At 42.6% G+C, this 21,759-nt stretch overlaps 1 protein-coding gene and 2 pseudogenes across 1 annotated transcript; all 3 read left to right on the top strand.

The window, feature by feature from the left end:
• LOC139262531 (ferritin heavy chain B-like) lies at positions 1–3,504 on the top strand. Its single transcript, XM_070877700.1, has 4 exons — positions 1–102; positions 2,308–2,454; positions 2,866–3,008; positions 3,351–3,504. Exons 1-4 carry the CDS (start codon positions 1–3, stop codon positions 3,502–3,504), a joined length of 546 nt encoding a protein of 181 aa, XP_070733801.1.
• Positions 3,505–6,744: 3,240 nt separating this feature from the next.
• Positions 6,745–9,285, top strand: LOC139262530 (ferritin heavy chain B-like; annotated as a pseudogene).
• A 3,308-nt stretch (positions 9,286–12,593) lies between these two features.
• LOC139262529 (ferritin heavy chain, oocyte isoform-like) lies at positions 12,594–17,204 on the top strand (annotated as a pseudogene).
• The last annotated feature ends 4,555 nt before the right edge of the window (positions 17,205–21,759 follow it).

The following is a 21,759-nucleotide window of genomic DNA, read 5'->3' as shown; positions in this document are numbered from 1 at the left end:
ATGGCTTCTCAAGTGCGTCAGAACTACTACAAGGACTGTGAGGCTGCTGTCAACCAGCAGGTCAACATGGAGCTCTGTTCCTCCTATATTTACCTCTCCATGGTGAGTCTTCTATTTCTGAGCACTTCACAATGGAACCTGTGCAATGTGAATTTACTGGATTCTGTGCTGTATCCGGCCCACCCCTCACTTGTTACACAGTGAATTCATTTGTTAAAGCTATACTATAATATACGATATCACCTTGTGTATTCTTTAACAAACTGCCTCTCTATTCCATGCAGTACCTGAGCCATATTTGGAGAATCTTAATGACTCACTTTCCTGGGCTCTTGTGAGCTTGTAGTTGAAGTTTGTTTGGAATACACTCTGCATTCAATGCATGGAATTCTGAATTCATATCCTCATTTCTAAACCACTCCATGGCCTTTCCCTACCTTGCTGTTTGCAATGAGGGTATTCCATCTTCAAATTAGAACCAGGCCATTTAGGAGGGAAGTCGGGAAGCAATTTTTCAAACGTGTGTTGGAATTCTGGAACATAGTTTCTCTCCCTGCTTCCCACATTCCACCCACCCAAGGCTGTGGCTGCCTGGGCAAGGTTTTTGTTGGGTAAGGGTATCAAGAGATTAGAACATAAGAAATAGGAGTAGGCCATTTGGCTGATCTTCTCCCTCAATTCCACCTTCCTGCACTATCCCCATAATTTCGGTAGTTCCCAAAAATTCATTGACCTCTGTCTTGAAAATACTCAACGACTGAGCATCCACAGTTCTCTGGGGTAGAGAATTCCATAAATTCATCACCCTCTGAGTGAATAAATTTCAACTCCTCTCAGTCTTTAATGGCCAACCCCTTGTTCTCAGACTGTGACCCCCCTGGTTCTATATTTCCCCAGTTAGGGTAAATATTTTTTCATTAACCCTGTCAAGCCCCTTAAGAATTTTGTTTAATTAGATTTGTACCTCATTCTACTAAACTCTAGAACATTAGCCTAGTCTACTCAATCTTTCCACATAGGGCCATCTCTTCATTCCAGGAACAAGTCTAGTGAACCTTTGTTGTTCCACCTCTAATTCAAGTATGTCCTTCGTTTGGTAAGGAGAACAGGACTGTCGACAATACTCCAGGTGTGTCCTCCCCAATGCCCTATATAATTATAGCAAGACTTCTTTACTCTTGAACTCTAATCTCTTTGTAACAAAAGCTAACCTACCATTTGCTTTCCTAATTACTTGCTGGATAATTGGAGTTAAGCTGCAGATCTGACCATTGAACGGTGGAACAGGTTTGAGGGGCTGAATGGCCGACTCCTGTTCCTAATGTTCTTGACCTCCTCGCTTTAGGTACCAGTTTTTGCCCTTCTGTCTTTTCTCTAACTGTCTTTGTTTTATTGGTGGTAAAGCCTTCAGCCATTTTCCCCCTAATTCAGCAGGACTCTCCCTTAACCCCTCTGCTTCCCTACCTTGACCTTTACTGATGACCTCAAACTCTGAGGGGTGGTATCTGGTTGTTTGCTGGAATGCCTTGATGTTTAATGTTGAAGGTGCCAAATGAATGCTGCTTAGTTTTGGTTCCATGGGATGAATGTAGCCAGTAACCCTTGGGCCAGATGTACTACATGACTTGTGCACTGTGACTAGATCTCTACTTTAAGGGGTTTGCTACTCGTTCCAGTAGTGCTCCTTGGCTAGCCTGTACAACATCGATCTAGGTCAATAAACCATGATTAGAGTGGTACTGTTAATAGTAATCTCTCTCATTTGTAACTCTACAATTGGGTGCCAAGATTAAGCTTATTGTTTGAGCATGTTCTATCAAAGCTGAATTGGTAACCATGGGATGATATAGCACCAAAGAAGGCAATTCAGCCCATCAAGCATGTCTGAAAGTTGGGTGGAGCTATCAAACTAGTCCCACTCCCCTGCTTGATCCCAAAGCCCTGCAAATTTGTCCATATTATGTCTATTTTTAACTGTTGCCATTTAATTTACTTCCTCCATCCTTTTCAAGCAGCCCATGCATTTAAAAAAAAAGTTTCCCATTGCTGCCTCTGGTCCTCATCCTTTTGCCAATCACCTTTTATGATTTTCTATTATCCAGCCTCCCTATTGCGAGGGGATTATCCCCTCTCTACCACATTAGTGAAGTCAGTAAGCTGCTGCTAGCTTGTTTAACATTGTACATGGAAATTCAGGGAGACTTTGAACCCTTTGAAAGAAGCAAAATTGAGTTTGACTATATGTACAATACTCACAATAATGGATCTGCCATGTGATACCCAACTATGCTTCTGATCTCTCCGCAGTCCTTCTACTTTGACCGGGATGATGTTGCCCTGTGTCACTTTGCTGAGTTCTTCAAGGAGCAGTCACATGAGGAACGTGAGCATGCTGAGAAACTGATGGAATTCCAGAATCGGCGTGGAGGACGGATCATCTTGGCAGACATCAATGTTTGGCTCCATAAACGAGGGGCCTTCTGTCTGGCTCCTCTTAGACTGATTGATCCCAATACATTCTAAAGCAGTTGGTTCCAATTTATAGCACAGGAACCAGCCATTTGGACAAACTGGTCTATGCCGGTGATTAGGCTCCAGACATCTCCTCCCACCTTGCTTTATCGAGCAACATACCCTTCTATTCCATTTTCCCTCATGTACTTATTTAGCTTCGCCTTAAATACATCTATGCTATTCACCTGATCAATTTGACTCCAGTGGTTGATGGCTTAATGCAGTAATTCTATATTCTAACACAGTGTTTCATGGTATCCTAGACTTCTGATTACATTTTTTTCATCCCTAATTCCTTCAATACTGTGTTTTGTTTAATCCATTTTAAATGAATGAGAATTTTCTCTTCAGAAACCAGAGCAGGATGAGTGGAGCAATGGTCTGGAGGTGATGCAGAGAGCTCTGCAGATGGAGAAGAATGTGAACCAGAGTCTGTTGGATCTGCACAAACTCTCCACTGGGAGCACTGACCCTCATGTAAGTTTCTCATGTGGGTTTCTGGGTAAGTTGGAGGTGGTGGAACCTTGCTGTCCTTGAGCCTATTCCAAAGATCTCTGTCCAATAGCTTCATGTTGGTGTGTTTTTTTTTGTGGGGGGTGGGGGTGGCGAGGTAGGAAGGGACAGGAGGCTGGCCTACTGTGATCATTGACTAGTAAATGTGTCCCCGCAACTATCGTGCAGCAAGTTTAGTCTAAATGGTGCAGTAATTCCATTGATTTCAATTGCACTACTGACCTATTCTACAATTTAAGAGGATTAAAATCCAAACTCTCGAGGGATAAGCTCTGAAGTTCTTTGATATCTGCTCATGGTCATAACTCGTTTCCCTCTTTCAGTTGTGACTTCCTGGAGACCCACTACTTGGATGAACAAGTGAAGATGATCAAGAAGCTTGGAAATCACATCACCAACCTGAAGAGACTGGGAGCCCCTGAGAATGGCTTGGGAGAGTACCTGTTTGACAAGCACACCCTGGGGGAGAGCGATTGAACTGACTGCCAGGAACAAGCTTATTGTGTTTTATATAATTGTGTGCGAGATTCAATCAAGTAGAGAATGATGACTAGTGACTTTGTATAGGTTGAGACCTGTGCACTTGGTGTGAAATGTAATTAACTGTAAATAAACTGCCCAATATTGGACTGTGTTTTGTCTCCTTGTAAATTCGAGTGGTTGCTTATCTTCAGATTAACATGAATTGGTTTACATCAGACTAGAATTACACTGGGCTGTGTAACAGCTTTATTTTCGATTTTCCTTTAGATGTAAGTTTAATTTACTGAGCTGGATATTCAGTGTTGCATGTCGAAGATCTAATTTCAATTTGGTTTATAACTTGGGAGCAAATTGTCTTCTTGCCTTTCAGTGATTGTGTTGCAGCAGAGGTGAAGATAAATGCTGTAACACAACAATTTGCCGATTTTATATAGCTCCTTTAACATAGTACATTTCACTAAGACATTTTGCAGGAGTGTCACTAAATACAATTTGAGTGAGACACATGAGACAGGAAGGTATTAAGGAGTGTCTTGGACGAGGGGGGAGGGAAGAGAATTTTCGGGGTGTGAACTTTGAGCTTGGGCCAAAGTAACTGCTTCTACTGGTAAATATTCTTTCTGCTCTCTGCATCAATGGCAACTCTCTTTAATCCCTCAATACAACAAACTCTCAGCTGCTGTAACTGTATTAAAATGCAAGGAGAGTTTGCCAATGAATTAGAGTGACATTATTTCATTCCCAGAAACAATCCAATTTCAAGAATGGTATCTGCTTGGGAAGAACAGTCTAGGTATTTATTGTCAGCTTCTACCAATCCCACTGAGTAGTACCTGTGGGATACACTGCAGGTCGCTCACGGAACCAAGCTCCATGCTGCTGCTGCAGAATTTCTGTGCTACTTTACCCACAAAATTGACCAGAACGACTGTGGCGACCAGCAATGTCTGAGCTCATTGTGGGAGCTCCCTGAACCCAGGGTACTAAAGGTAACTATGATTGTGAAATACACCTGAAATAATATATTTACTTACTGGCCTCTTGGGGCAAAAAGTGTGGATTCCTTTTAGGGGAGAGGACTGAATTTGGTTCTTAACATTTTCTCTGTTTTGTCTCTCTCTGGATTGAATAACCTGTCTACTTCGACTCCTACATGTATAAAAAGTTGTACAAGGCATTAAAGGGAGAAGTAATCATGAATTGCACTCGAATAACATGTAATTCTTCGGGAAAGAGTAAATGTATTTCATTAAATGCAAAAAGCAGTTAACTTAAACACCAAGCAAAAACAATAGATATTTCTCCTGCCTCACCACACCCTTCCACAAATTAATAAACCCAATACAGCTCCTCCATAATCTTATCCATTTGTGCATTTCATACCAAATAGCAATCAGCCTCTCCAAATCCTGCTGGATCCCCATGTGTCTCTTTCACTGCAGGAATGGATTCAAATGTTCACACTACAACTGTTTATCCAATGTTTATAAATTAATTATTTGAGAACTGCACTGCGTGCAATAAAATTGCCATCTTCAGTCATTCCTTGTTAATGTCTTTACATCTCTCCAAGTTTCCAGTCACCTTATTTGCTATTGTATGAAAATTCATCAAGGGCCAAGGAAGCATCTCACCACCTTGGGCTTTCTGTGCCTATCACCATCTCGATTCCCCACAGGGAGTGACACTGAATTCGAAGAGATCCTGTGGAAAGGATCAAAGGTTCCCTCAGACCCAGTAACCATAGGCCTGAATCAAAGTCTCGAGTGCCCACCGGGGTGGCCATTGAGTGTGACTATGTGATGTCCATCAGTTTGCTCAAAGCCCTTTGTGACTGCATCATGGATCCTTTGACCAATACAGGTGTAAATACCCAGATCCATGTTTGGTTCAGGTGGGTCAACATTCTCTCTCTATCCACTCTATCAAACTTTTCATAATTATAAGGATCTGTGGTGTGATTGGTGGCTCCGGATCTGATTCATTGCCACTCCCTCTGCCCCATCTAAAGCAGAGTTTTAATCCAAGCGAATGCCTCTCATCAGCTAATCCAGGACTGAACCACTTCTGCACTGAAACCAGACATCATGGCTTTGGATCTCAGAGAAACACCAACATGAAAGGCAAAGGACCAGAGAGGAGAGATGAGAATTGTTTTTACACAGCGAGTTGTTGTGATCTGGAACACACTGCCTGAAAGGGCCATGGAAGCAGATTCAACAGTAACTTTGAAAAGGGAATTGGATATATAAGAGGAAAGAAAAATATTGTCGGGCGATGGGGAAGGAACTGAGGAGTGGGACTAATTGGATCACTCTTTCAAAGAGCCTGCACAGGCATGATGGCCTCCTTCTGTGCTGTATGAATCTATGACGAGGCACAGTTACAGAACAACTGAAGAGGGTGCAAAAAAGATTTACAAGGATAATACCAGAAATGTGAGGGTATACCTATCGTGAATGGATAAACAGGCTGAGTCTCTTTACTCTTGAAAAGAGAACGCTGAGGGGGGGCGGGGGGGTGACCTAATAGAGGTCCTTATAATTATGAAAGGTTTGATAGAGTGGATACAGAGAGAATATTTCCACTTGTGGGGAAGAGCAAAACTAGAGGCCATCAATATATGATAGACACCAAGAAATCCAATAGGGAATTCAGGACAACCGTCTTTACGCAGAGAGTGGTGAGAACGTTGAACTCGCTACCACAGGTAGTGGTTTAAGTGAACAGTATGGAAGCATTTAAGGGGAGGATAGACAAGCATAAGATGGAGAAGGGAATAGAGGGTTATGCTGATAGATGTAGAGGAAAGGCGGGAGGCTCGACTGGAACATAAACACCGGCATGGACTGATTGGGCCAAATGGCATATTTTCCAAAGCTCTGATTGGCTCTGGGCTTCAGCCCCACCCCGCCCCCCCCAAAAAAAAAGCAAGAATATGGTGTTGAGATAGAGGATCAGCCATGATCAAATTGAATGATGGTGCAGACTCTAGGGGCCGAATGACCTACGACTGCTCCTATTTTTCTATGTTTTCTTTGTTAATTGGTAACTGGATTCAAGGAAGATTCCTGATTGGCTCTCAGGGATTGTCAATCATCATTGGTGATGTCATTCCTTCTTTGAATTCAGGCTGTCCCAGTCGTATAAATACAGGAGCTTGTGTGAGAAAGGGTCAGTGTTAGAACGTGGCAGGTGATTGTGAGAAATAATAGTATAATATAGATAGTGAAGATGGCCTCTCAAGTGTGTCAGAACTACCACAAGGACTGTGAGGCTGCTGTCAACAAGCAGATCAATATGGAGCTCTGTTCCTCCTAAGTTTACCACTCTATGGTGAGTCTTGTATTTTTGTATTCTGAAAAGTTGGAAATTCTCCAGTTTGATGAACTGTCTTTAAACTGTATTTTTCTGGACTTCCTTTCCTGGGGGAGAAGAGTCTATGGGCAGTGAGGACTTCAGGTGTGTAATACAGGGGGATCTTGTTGAGTTAATGGACTGCTCCTTGTAGCAGCTACCCTCTATTGAGGTTTAATATCTGAAACCAGCTCAGCTGCTGCCTGAGTGTGTGACAGAAGAGCACAAACCTGGTCAGGGGCCTGTTGACCTGAGACAATGTTCAGTTTCAGTGGGGGGACTGTAGTGAGTGAAATGTGGACAGCTCCTCACTAGTGTTCTCATTAATTGGAGGTGAAGTACTGAGAATCCTGGTGTTGGAGCCTTGCTCACTGCTGAGATCTCTATTACACTATTGGTGTGTAAACTACTGGAGTAGAGGATTGTTCGCACTATCTGAATCTTGAAGTAGAATGGAGAATAATCATTTCTATAGTGCCTTTCACTACCTTGGAATGTCCCAAAGTGCTTTGTAGCCAATGAAGGAGTTAAGTGTAGTTACCTGTTATGTGGGAAATGTTGCACCCAATAAGTGCACAGTAAGCTCCCACAAACAGCAATGAGATAATGATCAGATCATCTGTTTTAGTGGTGTTGGTTGAGGGATAAGTATTAGCCAGGACACTGCAGAGAGCTCCCTGCAGTAGTACATGGAACATAGGAGTAGGCCATTGGCCCCTCGAGCCTGCTCTGTCATTCAATAAGATCATTGCTGATCTTCTACCTCAACTCTAGTTTCCTGCAGTGTCCCCATATCCCTTTGTTCCCTTAATATCCAATAATCTATTGATCTGTCTTGAATATACTCTTCTGGGGTAGTGAATTCCAAAGATTCACCACCCTCTGAGGGAAGAAATTTCTCCTCCCCTCAGTCCTGAATGGAAATTTCTCCTCCACTCAGTCTTATTCTTGACTACCCAGCCAGGGGAAACATCCTCCCTGCATCTACCCTGTCCAGCGCTGTAAGAATTTTGTATGTTTCATTGAGATCACCTCTAATTCTTTTTCTTAACTCTAGATAATATAGGCCTAGTGTAAATGTCTCTTCCTTGAGATCTTTCACATCCACCTGAGACGGGGCCTCTGTTTGACCGGAAGTATTACTTGTCCAGGAGTAGAATTGAGTTTTACTGGGCATCCCTAATCCTGTTACAGGGAGGAGTGGTTATCCAACTCCGATTAGTGAAGTGAAATGCACTTTAGCTAGTTCACAAATGGTATTTATTTTTGAAAGACTCAGAATTAGCTAACTAAGGGGAAAATAATAATCTTGCATTGTGTATGAAGATCTAAGTCTGAAGAAGCTGTTTAAAATTCTCTCTGCAGTCCTTCTATTTTGACCGGGATGATGTTGCCCTGAGTCACTTTGCTGAGTTCTTCAAGGAGCAGTCACACGAGGAACGTGAGCATGCTGAGAAACTGATGCAATTCTTGAATCGGCGTGGAGGACGGATCATCATGTCTGACATCAAGGTTTGATTCAATAAATGAGTGGCCTTCTGTCTGGCTCCCCTTGGACTGATTGATTGTTTGAAATACTTTCTGAAGCAATTGGTTCCAATTTGATTCCGTGGTTCTGGTGGTGGAATGCAGTAATTCTATATTTCTGACACATTGTTTATGGTAACATGGACGTCTGGTTGCTTTTTCACCACTATTTTCCTTGTTCTGTCTTGTGTATTTTGTTTGTTCCATTGTAAGTGAACTACCTGTGACTTTCCTCTTCAGAAACCAGAGCAGGATGAGTGGAGCAATGGTCTGGAGGTGATGCAGAGAGCTCTGCAGATGGAGAAGAATGTGAACCAGAGACTGCTGGATCTGCACAGACTCTCCACTGGGAGCACTGACCCTCATGTAAGTTCCTCATGTGGGTTTCTGGTTAAGTTGGAGGTGGTGGAACATTGCTGTCCTTGAGCTGTTTCAAAAGAGCTCCATGCCCATGACCCCCTTTGTTTTTCGGTGTCACTCGTGGGTTCTTCAGCGGGTGGGGAGAGGACTAGGAAGTTGGCCTACTGTGGACATCGAGAAGTAAATGTGTCCCAGTGATTCTAGGATCTAAGCTCACATTGTACAGGAGTTACTGGATCATTAGAGCAAATTTACATCAATCTCAATTGCCCAACTTGACCCTCCTCCAGTCCAAGACTTAACATCCCACCTCGAGGGGAAGCTCTGATGTTGTGTGATATCTGCTACTGGCCATAACTAGTTTCCCTCTTTCAGTTGTGTGACTTCCTGGAGACCCACTACTTGGATGAACAAGTGAAGATGTTCAAGAAGCTTGGCGATCACATCACCAACTTGAAGAGACTGGGAGCCCCTCAGAATGGTGTGGGGGAGTACCTGTTTGACAAGCACACCCTAGGGGAGAGTGACTGAATCTTGTGTTCTGTACTTGTGTTTTATATAAGTGTGAGACTCTGTCCTGTAGAGAATGATGGCTTGTGAATTTGTACAGGCTGTGAGAACTGGGCTATTGATGTGAAATGTAATTAACTGCAAATATACTTTCCAATATTGGACTGGGTTTTGTCTCCTTGTAAATTTGAGTGGTTACTTCTCTTCAGATTAACATTTGGTTTACTTCAGACAAGAATTACACTGGGCTATGTAACCGCTTTATTTTCCTCTTTCCTTCAGGAGTAAGTCTAATTTATTGAGCTGGATATTCATGGTTGAAGATCTAATTTCAATTCTGTTTATACCTTGGGAGCAAATTGTCTTCATGCATTTCTATATTGTGTTGCAACAATAGGTGAAGAGAAATGCTGTAACACAACTTGCTGATTATATAGCTCCTTTAACATAGTAAATGTTCCAAAGCATTTTGCAGGAGTGTCAGTATATTTGAATGAGACAGGAAAGATGAACAAACTCTTGGTCAAACAGGGAGGCTTTAAGGGTGTGTCTTAAAGGAGGTGGGAGGGAAGAGAATTTTCGGGGTGTGAACACTGAGCTTGGGCCACAGTAACTGCTTCTACTGGTAAATATTCTTTCTGCTCTTTGCATCAATGGCAGCTCTCTTTAGTCCCTCAACATAACAAACTCTCAGCTGCTGTAATGTTGGCAAACTCTCCTTGCATTTTAACAATGAATTAGAGTGACACCATTTAATTCCAGGAACAATCCAATTTCAAGTATGGTATCTGCCCTGGGAAGAACAGTCTAGGTATTTTAAAGTAAGCTTCTACCAATCCCACTGAGTTGTCCCTGTGGGATACACTGCAGGTCACTCACACAACCAAACTCCATGCTGCTGCTGTAGACTTTCTGGTCAATTTTGTGGATAAAGTAGCATGGAATGATTGTGGAGACCAGCAATGTCTGAGCTCATTGTGGGAGCTCCCTGAACCCATGGTATTGTAAGTGGTTTTGCTCTGTTATTTCAAATCACCCTTCCCCATTCCCCCACCCCCTTAATCACTTCTAGACCCCAGGATTATAGTAGTGAACAGCATACACCATTATAGACAGATCTTTCAGTCTCAACCATCACAATGCTTTTATTCGAGTTAAAGCACACACTTGCTTCCAGTATAAAACACCCTGGTGGTGTGAAACAAACACAGTAAAACACACAACACTGCCCCATCTGAACAGGCCCCTACTGCAAAGTATCCACTACTAACACACTCCTGATTGAGTGGTGCAATATTGATCCAATCTGTCCAACAGACTGTGCTTATGCCTAAACTCCTAATGCTTGAATGGGACACACGACACCCCTTCACACTATGCGGTGGTCTAAAGGATATGTGGGCTGGGATAATGCTCACCAGTTACCCCTCTGGCTTACTCGCTGCTTCTCCCGATGCGTCGTATCTTCTGGTTCGGTACCAACCTGTGGTTTGCAAGTCCGAGTCTCAAGGTCAGGTTCCCAGTCAAAATAGTGAGGCTCTTTTTTCTCGTAGATGGTTTATTCTCTCTGTCCCAGACAGAGTACTCGGTCCCTGAATGCGTTGAACGAAGCAAGCAAGTGTAGAAGAGGAATGAGAGATGGCAGCAAACTGTCTTCTCTTATACCTAAAAAATGTTACTGAATCCTTGCGCCAAAAAACTGTCCTTTGCCTGTGAAGGCCCAACTGAAGAGCATGAATCACATCTCTGGCCTGTGTCTTTGTTACCGGGCTCTTCCTGGGGACAAAGGCTTCAGCGAGTCTGGGTGCCAATAACTTCCTTTGTTCCGAAGTTCCGGGTCTATCTCATTTCAGGATGATGGTTTGAGCACTGACCAGTTTACCTGATCTCTCACTGATGGGTTCCCATTACATGATGAATTCAAAGAGATCCTGTGGAAAGAATCAAAGGTTCCCTCAGACCCAGTAACAGGCCTGAATCGAAGTCTCTGGTGCCCATCGGGGTGGCCATTGAGTGTGACCATGTGATGTCCATCAGTTTGCTCAAAGCCCTTTGTGACTGCATCATGGATCCTTTGACCAATACAGGTGTAAATACCCAGATACATGTTTGATTCAGGTGGTTCAACATTCTCTCTCTCTATCCACTCCATCAAAACTTTCATAATTATAAGGACCTGTGGTGTGATTGGTGGCTCCGGATCTGAATCATTGCCATCCTCTCTGCCCCATCTAAAGCAGAGTTTTAATCCACCGAACGCCTCTCATCAGCTAATCCAGGACTGAACCACTTCTGCACTGAAACCAGACATTACAGCTTTGGATCTCAGAGAAACACCAACATGAATGGCAAAGGACCAGAGCAGAGAGATGAGAATTTTTTTTACGCAGCAATTTGTTGTGATCTGGAACGTGCTGCCATGAAAGGGCCGTGGAAGCAGATTCAACAGTAACTTTGAAAAGGGAATTAGATATATAGGAGGAAAGAAAAACATTGCAGGGCTATGGGGAAGGAGCTGAGGAGTGGGACTAATTGGATCCCTCTTTCAAAGAGCCTGCACAGGCACGTTGGGCTGAATGGCCTCCTTCTGTGCTGTATGAATCTATGATGAGGCACAGTTACAGAACAACTGAAGAGGATGTAAAAAGGATTTACAAGGATGATACCAGAAATGTGAGGGTATACCTATCAGGAAAGGATGAACAGGATCGGTCTATGTACTCTTGAAAGGAGAAGGCTGGGGGGGGGGTGGTGACCTAATAGAGGTCCTTATAATTATGAAAGGTTTGATAGAGTGGATACGGAGAGAATGTTTCCACTTGTGGGGAAGAGCAAAACTAGAGGCCATCAATATAAGATAGTCACCAAGAAATCCAATAGGGAATTCAGGAGAAATTTCTTTATGCAGAGTGGTGAGATTATGGAACTCACTACCACAGGGAGTGGTTTAATGAATAGTAGGGAAGCATTTAAGGGTAGGCTCGAAAAGCATAAGAGGGAGAAGGGATTACAGGCTTATGTTGATAGATTTAGAGTAGGAAAGACGGGAGGAGGCTCAAGTGGAGCATGAACGCCGCCATGGACTGGTTGGGCCGAATGTCATGTTTTACAAAGCTCTGATTGGCTCTGGGTCTCACTCCCTTCCCCACACACCCTCTCCTTTTTAATTGGTGCTTGAATTCAGGGAAGATTCCTGACTGGCTCTCAGGGATTGTCAATCATCATTGGTCATGACACTCCTTGTTAGAATGTAGGCTGTTCCAGTAGTATAAATACAGGAGCTTGTGTGAGACAGGGTTAGTGCCAGAATTGTGTAGGTGATAGTAATGATGGCCTCCCAAGTGTGTCAGAACTACCACCAGGACTGTGATGCTGCTGTCAACAAGCAGATCAACATGGAGCTCTGTTCCTCCTATATTTACCTCTCCATGGTGAGTTGTGTATTCCTTGTTGTTGCATTCTGAAAAGTTGTTAATTCTCCAGTTCCATGAACTGGCTTTAAGCTGTATTTCTTTGAACTTCATTCCCTGGGGGAGAAGAGTCTTTGGGCAGTGAGGACTTCAGGTGTGTAATACAAGGGGATCTTGTTGAGTTAATGGACTGCTCCCTGTAGCAGCTGCCCTTTATTGAGGTGTAATATCTGAAACCTGCTCTGCTGCTGCCTGAGTGCAACAGAAGAGCACAAACCTGGTTAGGGGCCTGTTGACCTGAAACAATGTTCAGTTTCAGTGGGGGACTGTAGTTAGTGAAATGTGGGCAGCTCCTCACTAGTGTTCTCATTAATTGGAGGTGAAGTACTGAGAATCCTGGTGTTGGAGCCTTGCTCACTGCTGAGATCTCTATTGCCCACTTGCTGTGGAAACTACTGGAGTGGAGGATATTTCTCACTCTATGCCCAAACTTGGATTAGAATGGAAGAATCATCATTTCTATAGTGCCTTTCACTACCTTGGAATGTCCCAAAGTGCTTTGTAACCAATGAAGTAGTTCAGTGTAGTCACCTGTTGTAATGTGGGAAATGCAGTAGCCAATTACTGCACAGTAAGCTCTCCAACTGCAATGGGATAATGATCAGATCATTGGTTTCAGTGTGTTGGCTAAGGGATAAATATTTGCCAGGACACTGCAGAAATCTCCCCTACTCTCAAGTAGTACCTAGAACATAGAAGCAGGATTAGGCTAACTAAAGAAATAAAGGATGGTATCCAATTTTAAAAACAAGGTCATACAAAGTGGCCAAAACTAGTGGGAGGACAGAAGATTGGGAAGCTTTTAAAAGCCAGCAAAGATTGACTTAAAAAATGTTTATGAAAGGATGCTAGACTAAAGTAAACTAGCATGAGATATAAAAACAGAAAGCAAGAGTTTCTATAGGTATATTAAAAAGGAAGAGTGGCTAAAGTAAATGTTGGTCCCTTAGAGGGTGAGACTGGAATTAGTAATGGGGAACATGGAGATGGTAAACTCTGAACAAATATTTTGTATCAGTCTGTATGGTAGAGGACACTAAAAATATTCCTATAGGGGGGAGGAACTATCACCATCACTAAGGAGGTGGTACTCAGTAAGGCAGATACATCCCCTGAGCCTGATGGCTTGCATCCTAGGGTCTTGAAGAGGAGTAGAGGCAGGGATTGTGGATGCATTGGTTGTAATTTATCAAAATTCCCTGGATTCTGGGGAGTTCCCAACAGTTTCAGAAAACTACAAATGTCTGTCTATATAAATCAGGAAACTATAAACCAGTTAGAGGAAATTTGGTCAGGCAGTCAGCATGGATTTATGAAGGGGAAGTTGTTTGACAAATTTGCTGGAATTCTTTTGAGTATGTAATGAACTGGATGGATAAAGGGGAACCAGTGGATGTGGTATATTTGGATTCCAGAAGGCATGTGACAAGGTGCCACATAAAAGGTTACTGCACAAGATAAAAGTTCATGGGCTTTGGAGGTAATATTAGCATGGCTAGAGGATTGGCTAACCAACAGAAGAGTTGGGATAAATGGTTCAATCTCTAGTTGGCAATGAGTAACTAGTGAGGTGCTGCAGAGATCCATGCTGGGACCCCAACTATTTACAATCTATAATGACTTGGAAGAAGGGACTAAGTGTATTGTCAGTAAACTTGGCTACATTACAAAGATAGGAGGAAAAGCAATGTGTGAGGAGGACACCCAAAAATCTGCCAAAGGACATTGACAGGCTAAGTGAGTGGCAAAAATTTGGCAGATGGAGTACAATGTTGGAAAGTGTGAGGTCCTGCACTTTGGCAGAAAAAAATCAAAGCCAGTTATTTAAATGGAGGAAAAATTGCAAAATGCTGCAGTACAGTGGGACCTGTGGGTACTTGTGCATGGATTACAAAAGGATAGTATGCAGGTACAGCAAGTGATTAGGGTGGACAATGGAATCCTGACCTTTATTTCAAAGGGGATGGAATATAAAAGCAGGGTAGTCTTGCTACAGTTATACATGGTATTGGTGATGCCACACCTGGAATACTGAGTGCAGTTTTGGTTTCCATATTTATGAAGGGATAAGCTTGCTCTTGAGGCAGTTCAGAGAAGGTTCACTAGGCTGATTTCTGGAGATGAAGGGGTTGACTTGAGCATAGGTTGGGCCTCTAGACATTGGAATTCAGAAGAATGAGGTGATCTTATCAAAACATGATTTTTGAGGAGGCTTGACAAGGTGGATATAGAGGATGTTTCCACTGATGGGGGAGACTAGAACTAGAGGGCATAATCTTAGAATAAGGGGCTGTCCATTTAAAACTGAGGAGAAATATCTTGAGGGTTGTAAATCAGTGGAATTTGCTGCCTCTGAGCTGTGGAAGCTGGGACATTCTATAAACTAAGACTGAAATAGACAGTTTCTTAAAGATGTTATGGGGAGCAAGCAGGGAAGTGGACCTGAGGCCATGATCAGATCAGCCATGATTGTATTAAATGGCAGAGCAGGCTCGAGTGGCTGTGTGGCCTACTCCTGCTCCTATTTCTCATGTTGTATGTCGAGTGTTCTTTACCCCTCAAGCCTGTTCTATCATTCAGTAAGATCATTGCTGCTGATCTACCTCAACTCTACTTGCTGCACTGTCCCAATATCCATTGATACCCTTAATATCCACAAATCTATTGCTCTGTCTTGAATATACTCAATGACGGAGCCTCCACAGCCCCTGTGGTGGAGAATTCCAAGGATTCACCACCCTGTTGAGTGGAGAAATTTCTCATCTCAGTCCTAAATGGCTGACCCCTTAAGGGACTGTGACCCTGGGTTCTAGACTCCAGCAAGGGGAAACATCCTCCCTGTGTCTAATCCTTCAAGCCCTATAAGAATTTTGTGTATTTCCAATGAGATCATCCTTCTAAACTCTGGAGAATAGAGGCCTAGTCCACTCAATCTCTCTCTCTCTCTCTCTCTCTCTCTCTCTCTCTCTCTCTCTCTCTCTCTCTCTCTCTCTCTCTCTCTCTCAATATTTCACACCCACCTGAGGACAGAAGTTTTGTGTAAATAACAAAGTAGAGGAGGTATCGTTTATCCAGGAGTTGAATTTAGTTTGACTGGACATGAAATATAATCCTGAATTTTAGTTTATAGTTTTTCTTTGCTGATTGCACCTTTCATCCTGTAATAGGGAGGTGAGGCTCAACTCAAGTGAATTGCATTTTGCTAGCTAACAAATGGTATCTATTTTTGAAGGTTTAAGAATTCACTAACTGGGGCAAAAATAATAATATTGCATTGTATGTGAAGATCAAGGTCTAAAGAAGCTGTTTTAAATTCTCTCTGCAGTCCTTCTACTTTGACTGGGATGATGTTGCCCTGCGTCACGTTGCTGAGTTCTTCAAGGAACAGTCACATGAGGAACATGAGCATGCTGAGAAACTGATGGAATTCCAGAATCTGCGTGGAGGCTGAATCATCTTGGACATCAAGGTTTGATTCAATAAATGTGTGGCATTGTGTCTGGATCCCCTTGGACTGATTGTTCCCAATACATGCTAAAGCTGGAATTGGTTCCAATCTGGTCAATGCCAGTTTTTATGCTCCACATGAGCCTCCTCTCTCTCCTGGCTTCATCTAACCCAATCAACATATTATTCTATTCACTTGTCTACCATGCACTTGCCTAGCCTTCCCTTAAATATGCTGTTTGCTTCATCAATATGACTCCAATGTTTGTGATAGAATATAAAATTGCTATGAGGCTAACACATTGGTTCATGGTAATGTTGATCTTTTTTATTGTATGTTTGTTTAATACATTATGTGAATTGTTTTTTGTTTCCAGAAACCAGCGCAGGATGAGTGGAGCAATGGTCTGGAGGTGATGCAGAGAGCTCTGCAGATGGAGAAGAATGTAAACCAGAGTCTGCTGGATCTGCACAAACTCTCCACTGGGAGGACAGATCCTCATGTAAGTTGTTAAAAATTTTAATGTGGGCTTTTGGGTAAGTTGGAGGTTGTGGAATCTTGCTGTGCTTGAGCCTAATTAAAGGCTCTCCATGCCTAATAGCTTTGTTGATGGATTATTTTTGAGTTGTGGAAAGGAATGGGGGTAGTTGGCCTACTGTGGACATAGACTCGTAAAGGTGTCTGTGATCCCAAGATCTGAGCACCTATTATGCAGAAAATTTAATCTGATGTTGCAGTAATTACTTCAATCCCAATTGCAGCACTTGACTATCCTCCAGTTCAAGATGAATTAAAATTTAAATTCTCAAGCAGAAGTTGACATTCCTTGATATCTGCTCCTGGACATAACTAGTTTCCCTCTTTCAGTTGTGTGACTTCCTGGAGACCACTACTTGGATGAACAAGTGAAGATGATCAAGAAACTTGGAGATCACATCACCAACCTGAAGAGACTGGGAGCCCCTGAGAATGGCTTGGGCGAGTACCTGTTTGACAAGCACACCCTGGGGGAGAGTGACTAAACTGACTGGATCAAGCTTGTTGTGTTTAGTACATATATTTATAATTAGACCCTTTCCTGTAGGAAATGATTGTTTGTGACTTTGTGCAAAGAGCTGAGACCATCACTCTAAATAAATTGTTCAACATTGGATTGGGTTTTGTCTCCTTTTTAAGTTTGAGTGGATGCTTATTTTTCATTTAACATAATGTGGTTTACATCAAACAAGAATTATACAGGGCTGTGTAACAGTGCTATGGGATTTAATCCAATGAAATTTGTTTATCCTCTTGTGTAATGTTGTTTTTTGTATTGACTGGGCCATTCAGGCCCCTGTTGTAAGATCTAAAATGTTTCAAGGGTGCATTCAGACAGTTGACAGCCTGCTGGGTTATTGGCCCAGTGACCAAAAGCAGAGTTAAGGAGGTGCAGAGATGTTTTGGGGAGGGAGCTCCAGAGCTTGGGACTTGGACAGCTGTATAAAATTACTTCTTCCAATAATCAGCCCTTGCATAAATGACAATTTTTAATCCAACAAACTGCAAGTTGAAACATGTTAAACTGAAATTTTGCCAGTAAATCAGTGTTGCACCACTTCAGTCCCGTGAAGAAAGTCCTGAATTAGAATCCTATTTTAATAACTATTGGCCCTGGCATTAGTGAAGAGCAATTTTGCTGTGGTAATTTAAATATATTGACATATATTCATAAAAACATAAATAGAAGCAGTAGTAGGCTTTTTGGCCCTTTATGCCATTCAATATGATAATTGATCCTTTAAGTCACCATATTCCTGCTTTTACCCCATTGTCCTTCATGCCTTTGTATCAAGATATCTATATCCTTCCTAAAAAATATATTCAATGACTTGGCTCCACTACCTTCTGTGGTCAAGAATTCCCTAGCTTCACCACTCTCTGACTGAAAATGTCTCATCTCAGTGCTAAATTTCCTACCCTGTATCCTGAGCTTGTGCCTCTTTTTTTTTTTTATTCTAGACTTCCGAGCCAGGGGAAACATCCTCCCTGCATCCAGTCTATCTAACCCAGTCAGAATTTTATGTTTCAATAAGATCTGCTATTGCTCTTCTAGTGAATGTAGGCCTAATCGACCCCAATCTCTTTGTTCGACAATCCTTCCATCCCAGGAATCAGTCTGGTAAGCCTTTGCTGTGCTTTCTCATGCTTAGAGACCCAAAACTGCGCACAATACTCCAGGTGTGGTCTCACCAAGGCCCTGTAAAACTGTAGCAGGACATGTATTGGGGAAAAAATTGGAAATAATACATTTGGTTTCCTCCTCAACCTATTTGTGATTGGCTAGAGTTCAAGCACTGATCCTTGTATCACACTAATCACTACCCACCACCCAGGAAAAGACCTGTTTATTCCTATTCGCTGTTTCCTATCAATTAACCAATTTTCAATCTATGCCAGTATATTACCCCCCAATTCGATGTGCTTTAATTTTGCACACAACTCTTCTGGGACTTTATCCAAGGCCTTCTGAAAATCCAAATACATTACATCCACTGGTTCTCCCTTATCTAATTTATCAGTTATAGCCTCAAAAAAAAACTCCAGTAGGTTTGTCAAACACGGTTTTCCTTTCATAAATTCATGTTGACTAATAATAATTTCCTTTAATTCCTCTTGCTCACTAGATCCTTAGTTCCCTAGCATTTCTGGGATGTTATTTGTGTTCTCTTAGAAGACACAACCAAAGTATTAATTGTTCTGCCATCTCCTTGTTCCCCATTATAAATTATCTCATTTCTGACTAAAGGACCTACATTTGTCTTCACTAATCTTTTTCTTTTTACACACTTGGAGAAACATTTACATCGGTTTTTATGTTCCTTGCACGTTTCGTCTCATATTCTATTTTCCCCCTCTTAATCAATCTCTTGGTCCTTTTTTGCTGAATTCTAAACTGCTCCCAATCCTCAAGCTTGCTACTTTTTCTGGCAACATTGTATGACTCTGTTACACTCATAATAAACAGTGAGACTGAGAACTGTGTATAAAGAGCTAGTGTGACCGTAGCTCCTTTAATAAGATTACAGAGTGCAGGTACCTCGTGGGTGGTCTGCTTATATACTGTGCTCCCAAGGGATGCTGGGATCCCTTGGGACTCCAACAGGTGGGCCCTCTGTGGTCAGGTGTAATGCAGGTTACAAAGGGTTAAATACATAACAGACTCCTCTTTGAATTGAATACTATCCTTAATTTCTTTTGTAAACCATGGTTGGGCCACTTTTCCTTTTGTGTTTTTGTGTCAATGCAATTCATGCATTCGTTCCTTAAATGTTATCCATTGACTGTCCACCTCATGCCTTTTAATCACTCTTCCCAAACTATCATAGCCATTCCTCATACCTTCGTAGTTTCCTTTGTTTAGATTTAGGACCCTGGTTTTGGCTTGGACTACTTCACTTTTCATCTTCATGAAGAATTCAATCATGTTATGGTCACTCTTCCCTAAAGGACCCCGCACAACAAGACTATTAAGTAACCCCTTCTCATTGCACAATACCCAATCTACGATAGCTATTCAGACATGTTGAAGACCTAATTTCAATTCTTTGTATATATAATGGTTACTGTAAATTCACTCAGGTGCAACCTGATCCATCTTTATTCCAGCCCAAGAGTACCAGAGTGACAAAGACACCCAGCTTATATACAGGTGACCAAGCACACATGCATACAGCCCGATGACGTCCGACCGTGGCTCTGGTGTCTGGTGACCCCCAAACATTAATACATAACAGTATATCATGCAAATTCTATTCATGCATTTCAATCTAGTGTTGCAATACTGTAATACAACAGCTGAAAATGTTCATGTGTGTTCAGCCACATAAGGCAGTGGGACCACAAGTAGATTTTAGTGTCTTAAAGGAGGCAGAGAGATTTACATAATAACATGCGTATGCCATTTGTCACCTCGTGCCTGCTCCCCCATTCAATAAGATGCTGGCTGGTCTGATCTTGGCCTCAACTCCACTTTCCTGCCTGTTCCCCATAACCCTTGACTCCACTATCTCTCAAATAGCTATCTATCTCCACCTTAAATGTATTCAATGACCCTGCCTTCACACACACACACACACACACACACTCATACAATACTGAGGAAATGCAGACAGGCAGTATTGAGGGAACGCTGCACTGTCGGAGGGGGCAGTACTGCGAGAGCGCTGCACTATCGGAGGTGCTATCTTTAAAATGAGACGCTAGACCATCTGCTCTCTTAGATGGACGTCAAAGATCTCAGGATGCTATTTCGAAGAAGCGCAGGAGGTGATCTCTCCAGTGTCCTTGACAATATCTATCCCTAACCAAAACAGATTCTCTGGTTATTAACACACTGCTGAACTTGATTGGCTGTTAAGAGCTTTGAGACATCCTGCGGCCGTGAAAGGGCTATATAAATGGAATTCTTTCTTCTTTCTAAGTGGATATGCGTTCCCAAGGCTGCCACAATGAAGTCCAGGTGCAAGGAGATAATCGGATGCAAGTCTTTCTTTCTTTTTGGACAGCAGTCCATTTTATTGCTTGTAAAATGTCATGGTAACATCATAAGAATTCAAAATCCCACGGTCCGCGCCACATTCTAGCTCCTGTGTGTACAGGTGCTCACTGAACTTGGAAGTGATGGAGTATCTGAGCACTTACGCTTGTCACATTCATTTCACGAACTGTCCGTTCACCTGACCCGCTGTCGGTTGCTTTGCAGACTCACTGCTCTGTCTTTGGATGTTGCATCTACAGATACCTGAAAATGACCAACCCACTGAACCGTGCAGAACTATTAAAAAGACACTGACTCGCAAACAACGGAGGATTCAACTAATCTGGGTAAGTGGGCCATCAACAAGGCACGCCAGCGGCCGTTCGAGGTCGTCGTATTGCCCGACTGTACGCCTCTCTTCCACGGCTATGTTCGCAACCGGAGATGGAGCACGCGGTGTCCACCGGTACGCTCACGGCCTTCTGTGAGAGGTGGGTGCCGAAGGGACTGGAGTGCATTATCACCCCTGGCAACCAAATTTTAATTTGATTACTGTTGTTTAAAGTTTAATTCGTTTACTGTGCCGGTTTTAGTGCCCCCGCCCCCCACCCCACACTTTTAGCCAGGGGTCACTTGTATAATTTGTGTTTCAATGCCCTAAAAAAAACAAAAAAAAAGGGACACTTGAAAAGTTTTTGGAGTGTGCACCCCCTTTAATCAGGGGGCACTTGATTATTAGTTTCAACAAAGATAGTTGTGTGCCTTTAAACAGGGGACCATGCTTGACTTTAAATTGACAGTTGCTGGCAAAAAGAAGGGTCAAACAATGATGCTCATTCTTCAAAGTTCATGACTGGCTCTGGAGTCGTGGCCCCGCCTCCCTTCACTTGATTGGTGCTCTGACAGAGACTGCAACTTGTGATTGGGTATTGAGGAATGTCACTCACAGCTGGGCTGTCCCGCCCTGGATTATCCAGCAGTATAAATATAGGAGTTTGCAATTAACTAATTCCCAGTTTCTTGCTTCAACAAGGTTTAGATTTTTGGAAAAGCAAATTAGG

This window comes from Pristiophorus japonicus, chromosome 4 (assembly GCF_044704955.1).
Source record: "Pristiophorus japonicus isolate sPriJap1 chromosome 4, sPriJap1.hap1, whole genome shotgun sequence".
NCBI classification, from domain to species: Eukaryota; Metazoa; Chordata; class Chondrichthyes; family Pristiophoridae; genus Pristiophorus; species Pristiophorus japonicus.
Note: the sequence above shows the minus strand (reverse complement) of the source record. Positions and strands in the feature narration are given on the sequence as shown.